A 7,294-nucleotide genomic window follows, 5' to 3' on the forward strand; every position below is an offset into this window, starting at 1 on the left:
TTTGCAGCCAGCCTGGGCTCTGGGCAGCTGCAGCAGGCAGGCTGCAAATGGCTGCACTGGACTCCACAGCTCCATGCTGGCAGCGACTGTGTGCGCACCTTGGGGCACACAGCAGGGTAGTGCTGCCCGCCCAGAGGTGCGTGCAGTTGCCACCAGCATGGAGTTGATGCCGGAGCTGTGGAGCCGGGTGCAGCTGTTTGCAGCCTGCCTGCTGCAGCTGCCCAGAGCCCAGGCTGGCTACAAACAGCTGCACTGGGCTCTGGAGCACAGTCATCAGCTCTGTGCTGGGAGCGGGGAAGAGACCAGGGTTGCGCTGCCTCAGGCCCATCCCCCACCGCCCGCTCCAAGGCGTGCCTGCATGCGGCGGTACAGAGCTAATGCCAGGGCTCTGGAGCCTGGCGCAGCTGTTTGCAGCCTCCTGGCTGCAGCCAGCCCTGGCTCTGGGTAGCTGCTGCCAGCCTGGAGCCTGGGCTGCTCCCAGCAGGCAGCTGGGATGCTGCAAACCCTGCCAGGAGCAGCCTGGGCTCTGTCACTGGCAGCAGCTACCCAGAGCTGGGGCTGGCCATGGCATGCCAAGGAAAATGCTGGGAGTTGCTGACCCCTGGCCTAGATGATCGTCGACCAGTGGCTATCCAACCTCTTCCTGAACACCTTCACTGATGGGGAGCCCGCAATTCCCCCAGGCAGGCGATTCCACTGCCTCGCTATTCTAACAGTGAAGACTTTTTTCTGGATATCCAATCAAAACTTACTTTGCTATAATTTTAAGCCATTGGTCTGCATCCTCCTCCCTGCAGCAAGAGAAAAGGTGCTTTCCCCCTTTTTATGACAGCCCTTCAAGTATTTGAAGACTGTTATGTTTCCCCTTAAGTGCCTTTTCTGCAAGGTGAACATGTAGCTCCTTTACCCTCTCCTCGTACGACTTGCCTTCCAAGCCTTTTATCACCTTTAGTTCCTGTCTGGACTCTCTCTGACTTCTCCACGTCTTTTTTACAATGTGGAACAATAAACTGTGAGGCTGGATCAGGCCCACCAGACAGATCCAGCCTGCAGAAGACCTGCCCAAACAAGCCACAAGGCAAAAACACTGAGCACCACTGTTCTACAGAGATTTTTCCAATGTGTCTGGTCCTTTCAGAAGCTGGCAAACCAACATATTTGGTTATAAAATATGTGGTTATAATAATATAATGCCTGTTAATTGCATATAATGCAGGTTTTTAGATTGGCCTTGGAGAAGTCCAGGTATGCATTATATCAAAACAGGACTGATCAAAGCAACTGTAACCTTGTAAAAAAAAAACAAAAGGACAACAGGTTAATCTGATAAGACCTCCCTTCCATGAAACTGCTCTGTTGTTTTACCTGGGACTGATACTAGGCTAGTAAGCCTGTTCCCTGGGTCTTTTTCACATTTTTAAGTACTAGAACTACACTACTGCTCACTTTAGAATTTTCCCAGTTTTCCAAAATTTGTTGAACGGCTTAACAGTGATCCAAAGGACTCCTCAGCTAGTTACTTTAGGACTCTTGGGTAAGAGTTATCCAGGCCTGTTGCTTTGAAAACTTAATTTAAACAGATACTGCCTCATGAATTTTTTTAGTAGATGTAAACTTACTAGTTTGTTGTTACCACGTAGCATGAATGCAGCTTCCTGCTACACTCCACATATTTTCCATATTTCCAGGGAAATGTACCATGGTTGTTAGTAGCACCTCCTCTTTTTCTCTCTTGACCTGTCAACTCATGTTCATGCCATTTAAACCTCTCCAGGTTGACCAGTTCTTTGCACCTGTGGGAACATGGTTGATGATGTCAGTGTGCATTTTTACTTCCTTGTTGAGTGCATCAAGCTGTGCAGCCCATATTTCCAGTTGTCTAGTTGTAGGTGATTTCTTTTAAGCAGTTCTGTTGCAACTAAAAAGTTTTTCATGTCATTTCAGGCTGCAGTTTAGCCATGTCTGGTATCTTCAGCCTGTCGGTATCATTCCATTTTGCTTGCGACCACCCTCTTCAAGTCTAGCGGAACGATTGTCTAAGCACATACAGACTGTTTGTTAACACTTGTTGGTTTTAGACATCCCACAGTACAGTGACACCTATCATTCAGCACAGGATCCAGTTTCTCTGTGTGAGCCTCTTTCTCAAACTGGGCATGCAGACAGTCACAAATAATGAAGTGTGAATGCAGTGGCTCCCCACTTTAAACATGCAGGCTTTCTCCCCATCTGGTTCCAATCACTAGCTTTGCCTTTTTGTTGTCTCCACTTGTGCCTTTAAGGAGAGCCTGGAATCTAGGCTCCCCTCAAGGTGGACAGGATTCCAGCGACTGGCAAGTGGTGCCTCATTCCTGACGGTGGCAAGTTGTCTGTTGGCATCATAGTTCCAGAAATGGAAAAGACTCACTTGTATCTTAGGTTATTATGTAACTGGTTCTGAGTTAGACTGAGAACCCGGAGAGTATTGTTAATTAGTGTGGCATTGTTCTAGGCAAGAACCTTGGTTTACTCAGCGATGCATTGATTGCTGACAAAAAAAATTTTTTGTGCTGGAATGAATTGGTTGGGATTTAATGTAGGTGTTTAAGAGTAGTCCCCTTTTGTATAGTAGGCCATTTGTTGTCACCACCACTGGCTCCATTTTCTATATAGTTCAATCTAAAATTGTCAGTTCCCTAGTGAGAGTATTTGTATCTGGCATGTAAGTGGAGATGTTTTATCACATTGTGTATTTTTGTGAGGAGCCTCTGGTGATTCATTATATTTTATGCTGTTGGCAAGTCAGCAAACACAGCACAAGCTACCAAATCCTTTTCAAAGCTCTCTTTGATATACTGAGCAAGGTTCAACACTTGACTGGTGCGTGGCCTGCCTGGGCAGAATCCAGTTTGCTCTGGGATTAGCACTTTTCAACACATGGCACTAGGCAGGTTTACAATGAGATGCTTGTATATAGTAATGATATGAGCCTGCAGCTCTTTCAGATTTGATGTATCTGACCCTGGCTACAGAAGTGCCACAAGGGATCGTTGCTGCCAGTACTTTGCAAGCATATATTAAACGGTGAGAGTGACTAGTCTCTTCTTGTTGGTCTGAAGCATTTACTCTGCTCAGTGCAAATACCCTGTAAACCAGCAGATCTGTCACTCACAGCAGTGTTAAACCTCGAGTCTAGTTCAGACACTTACTGTGCCCCAGAAATATTAGTCTCCTGATTTTCCTGCTGCTTATGCCATGTCTTGGGTTGCTTATTCAGTGCCCTGCCATCACCTCTTCCACAAGTTTTGTTTTGTTTTTTTGTTTGTTTGTTTGTTTTATTCCTTTTGCCTCTAGACCAATACAACTACAACCTGGATACCTGCCATTTTCTAGGAGGTTTAGTTTTACTGCCTGGTTAGCTATAGGGTTTGGATAGGGATGATCCTGCCTCAGGAAGGGGGGTGGACTTGATGACCTGTGGAGATCCCTTCCATGTTATGAAAACAAGGGTCTTAACACTATGGGCTTTTTTTTTTTAAGAAAGTTGCCACCTTCCAAAAAGAAGCTTCACACAACTGTGAACAGCTACAGCTTTTTGGAAGTTTGGCTGGCAAATTTTGGGGTCTTTCGGGTTCCCCCTGCAAATGAATGTGTTTATCGAAGTGAGATTGTTTCTCTCATTCACAGGATGGGGCCTGTCCTCTCAGCATCAGTCGAACTGTGGAATGCAGCAACAGTAAATCAAAGACTGAGTTGGGTGTTTCAAGAGTTAAATCTTTTCTTCCTGTACCCAGAAGTAAGGTCACCCAGTCTTCTCAGAACACTAAAAGAAGCAGCAGCAGTAATACAAGGCAAATAGAGCTCGATCATAGCAACTCAAATGGAGAGATTTGGAACCTGCACAAAAAGAACAACAAATCAAAAATCTAACAAAAAGACCTGCCTACCATCCAATTTTTTTCAGTGTTTACATAATCTCCATCATAAAGTACAAGAACATGTAAATAGTTTTTAAAACAAAACTTTTACCTTGTAATTAATGTGTGTACGGGACCACAGTTTAATTTGTATGTAAATCAGCTGTTTATAAGGAAAAGATTTTATTGTTTTAATCTGGAAACTATTGATTTAAGTTCACCAGTGGGCTGTTCTGCCAGTTTCATGAGTGGTTTTTAATATGAAAATTACTATTGTTTAAATGATTATATTTAGGAGAATTACCACAAAATTCTGTGTATATGTTGTACATAAATATATTCTATCAAGTTCATGTGTTACATTGCATACAAATGAGTTGCACAATGCATACAGTTCTGGCTTAAAACTAATGTATTTGCATTTTAAAAAGACAGAACAGGTTTTTATCTTCACTTCTTGAAAAATGAATGGAATGTGGCAATAATCAAAATGAGTGGAAATGCAGATCAGTTACTTTCAGCTACAAGCCATATTAAATTGATTAAATTTGATTACCCCACAGTCTGCCTGCCAGCGTGTGATTCCATTTCTCTCACGTTTATCTTAAGTTCCACGTATCTTAAAAGTTCTGAGTTTGCATTACAGCTCCTACATTTAGAAAAAGAAAAATGGAGACAAATTATAATGCAATAAGTTATTTCACACAAATTCCCATTTTTGATAACTGAAGAAAATGTGTTCCTCTTATAATTGAGTTTTTAATGTATAATGGAAAACTTTTAATGTTTTAGAAAAGAAATCCAGGAAATAATGATGTTTTACAAAAATACCAGTGTTTTTTCAGTGTTTTTTCAAATTGTACGATAAAGAAATTACAGCACAAACTTAATTACATGGTTATACAGTGATAATGTAGCAGCAATAACATGTTACTATGTAATTACTAATTTTTATAGTGGATTTAATATGTAATTGCTGAAATAGCATTTGAAATCACAGTTAACATGAAATATTTTTTATTTCACTACAAGTTTATATTATTTTCCCATGGGGGGGGACTGTGTATGTGAAAAAAATATTTATGGTTGCCACAATTTATACTTGTGAATAGTAATTGTGTGGATACAATCACTGTTTTGATACCTTATTATCTAGTAGGAGGAGTAGGATACACGGTTTTCTTAACATCAGATCTCAGTGCTACGTGGTAAAGAAGCTGTTTTTCTCAAGTTTGATTTTTTTGGAAGGGGTAGGAGCTACATAAATGTATCCTGACACTTCACCACTATATGTAAGGCAGTTATCCCAAATTAATGTCAATAAATTTTTGTACTGCACTATGTGTCTGTCTGTCTGTCTCCTAGTCTTGTGTATGTACAGCGTATCTACCAGTGGATTTGGAAGAATTACGAGTCTGATCTTATAGTCATTTCCTTTAGAGTAAAAGCCAGAGCGAAGCCATACCTTTGTGAGCAATCATTTCCTTAAAATCCTAGTGGTTATAACTTTTGTTCAGTGCTGTAGGCTCCAGTGTATTACAGTTAATTCTTGTAGATACGCAACAAACCTTTTCATATCTTCTGATTTAAGGCATTTTGATGCTGTAAAGGTGGGAGACTGCTTCTGTTTGACAGCTGGTTCCCAGCAACATGGACCGGCTGAAGAGTGCTACAGACAGTTCAGGAAAACATGCCTCAGTAGCTAGCACCTCTGAGTACAGAAGTATTGAAAATATAACTGGCATATATGAGAGAGAGGAAAAATGTTTAGGCGTGGTTGTGGAGGGAAAAGAATGAGCCAAAGAAGTGTTTGTAACGATCACATAGGATATAGGGTCAAGGGTCTGTTGTAATAGAACACCGATTACAAGGATGCTTCTGGTATTCTTATAGGCATTAAAAGTAAAGGCCTGTGGAGACGAGATGCAATGTTCTGGAAAGACGTATCAAATGTGTACTGAGAAAATGGATGTCACCCATGCTAGGGCAGCCATGTTACAGATTTTTTCCTCAAAACATGATTTAAAATAAGTTTCCCTTTTGAATATCTCTTCATGATTTTTGAGGGAAAATCTGTTGCTACATTTTAAAATGTATTGGGGTCTCTGCTTGTTCTTTCATTTCTGCTGTACTTTCTTAGACTTCCTCCATTCATCCATGTCTTTTACCTGCTTGGTTCTCACGTCTGTCTGCTCCATCTGTGTGTTGCGTGTTTTCCTTCTGTGCAGAGGCCCAACTCCTGTGAGCCTGCTGTGTCTCTAATCTCACTTTGCAGTCTTTGGCAGCTCTCCTAGCTGACTAATTGCTGTGGTGTGCCTATTTAGTTCCTTCAGCTAGACTCATGACACCTGCAACTCAAATGATTTAACCCATACAAGTGTAAAATAGTTTTATTTGTAGGACCCTGACTTCTCTATTTGTCTGTTTCAACTATGCCTAATTTTCTGTTTAAAAAAAAAAAAAAAAAGGCCAAGGCCCTGCTCATGAGATTCAAGGGCTTGGCCACACCTCCTCTTCTGAGGCTTTTGAATTTTTTTTGCCTGTCAGCAGTATTCCTGCCTTACACGTTGCAGTATAAGTTAGGAAAACTCATTCTGGGGCAAGTGACAACAATTTCCCTTCTCTGCTTATGGGACAGATATTTCAAGGGTTGATCAGGGCTGTCCTACTGAACTCTTTTCTCCCAGGTGTTACCCCCTTCCAAATCGTGACAAACACTGGTCAGGTAAAGGTAAAGAGGTTTCTAACTGGAAGCATCAAAGAAAAGCTGTCCCAATTCTTTCCATTCCACAAGCTGCCGCTCAGTCAGAAGCCACCTTATCCCACAACACTAGATCTCCACAAGCAAGCGGAGTCGCTCCTCATCGGCCCATTGAACTCTCAGCTAAACCATCCTCATCCATTAAAAGTATTTTGGAGGTAAATCCCAAGCTTTCCAGCTCCCCTAGTCAAGGCAACCGCTACAAATACATTCCAAGGCTCTGTTCTTGGTTCTTACTGGATATCTTGGTTCTTACTAACTAGCCCATAGGCTATAATGGGGAATCATGAAAATGCCTATAACTTCATCATTTCTTGCCTGATTTGAATGAAAACAGCAGGGATGGTAGCCCCTGCTGAGGCCACAAAGCCTGCCAGGTTTCAAGGAGATAGGTGCAGTGGTTTCTGGGAAACTGCACCTCAAACTGTTCAGAGCAAAACTCATGTCACTCGTAAGTGTGAAGGCACAGAGAAAGCTCAGTTCAAACAATGCTGCTCTTCATGCTGTTTTTCTATCCCTCCCCCAGAGCACTGGGATTGGCAGGGACCTCAGGGAAGAATCACAGTCACTGGCCAGATACACAGTCCATATGAGAGCAGTCCTTCCCCCCTCTTCCCCCTCCCTCTTTAGCTGTGAG

General features: G+C 42.3%; 1 protein-coding gene and 1 long non-coding RNA gene across 2 annotated transcripts in view; one reads left to right on the forward strand and one right to left on the reverse strand.

The window, feature by feature from the left end:
• CTTNBP2 (cortactin binding protein 2) overlaps window positions 1-5,234 on the forward strand; it is a 171,791-nt gene extending 166,557 nt beyond the window's left edge. Inside the window, exon 25 of the mRNA XM_019515765.1 lies at window positions 3,667-5,234. Within this exon, the coding sequence (XP_019371310.1) occupies window positions 3,667-3,909 (243 nt within the window). The 3' untranslated portion in view covers window positions 3,910-5,234. The remainder of the gene's footprint in view (window positions 1-3,666) is intronic.
• Window positions 1,431-3,285, reverse strand: LOC109295602. Its single transcript, XR_002096782.1, has 2 exons — window positions 2,211-3,285; window positions 1,431-2,140 (listed from the first exon to the last, which is right to left on the reverse strand). It is a non-coding gene; the product is annotated as an uncharacterized LOC109295602 (long non-coding RNA).
• Window positions 5,235-7,294: the final 2,060 nt, after the last annotated feature.

This window comes from Gavialis gangeticus, unplaced genomic scaffold (assembly GCF_001723915.1).
Source record: "Gavialis gangeticus isolate Ggan-Ray unplaced genomic scaffold, GavGan_comp1, whole genome shotgun sequence".
In the NCBI taxonomy this organism is placed as follows: Eukaryota; Metazoa; Chordata; order Crocodylia; family Gavialidae; genus Gavialis; species Gavialis gangeticus.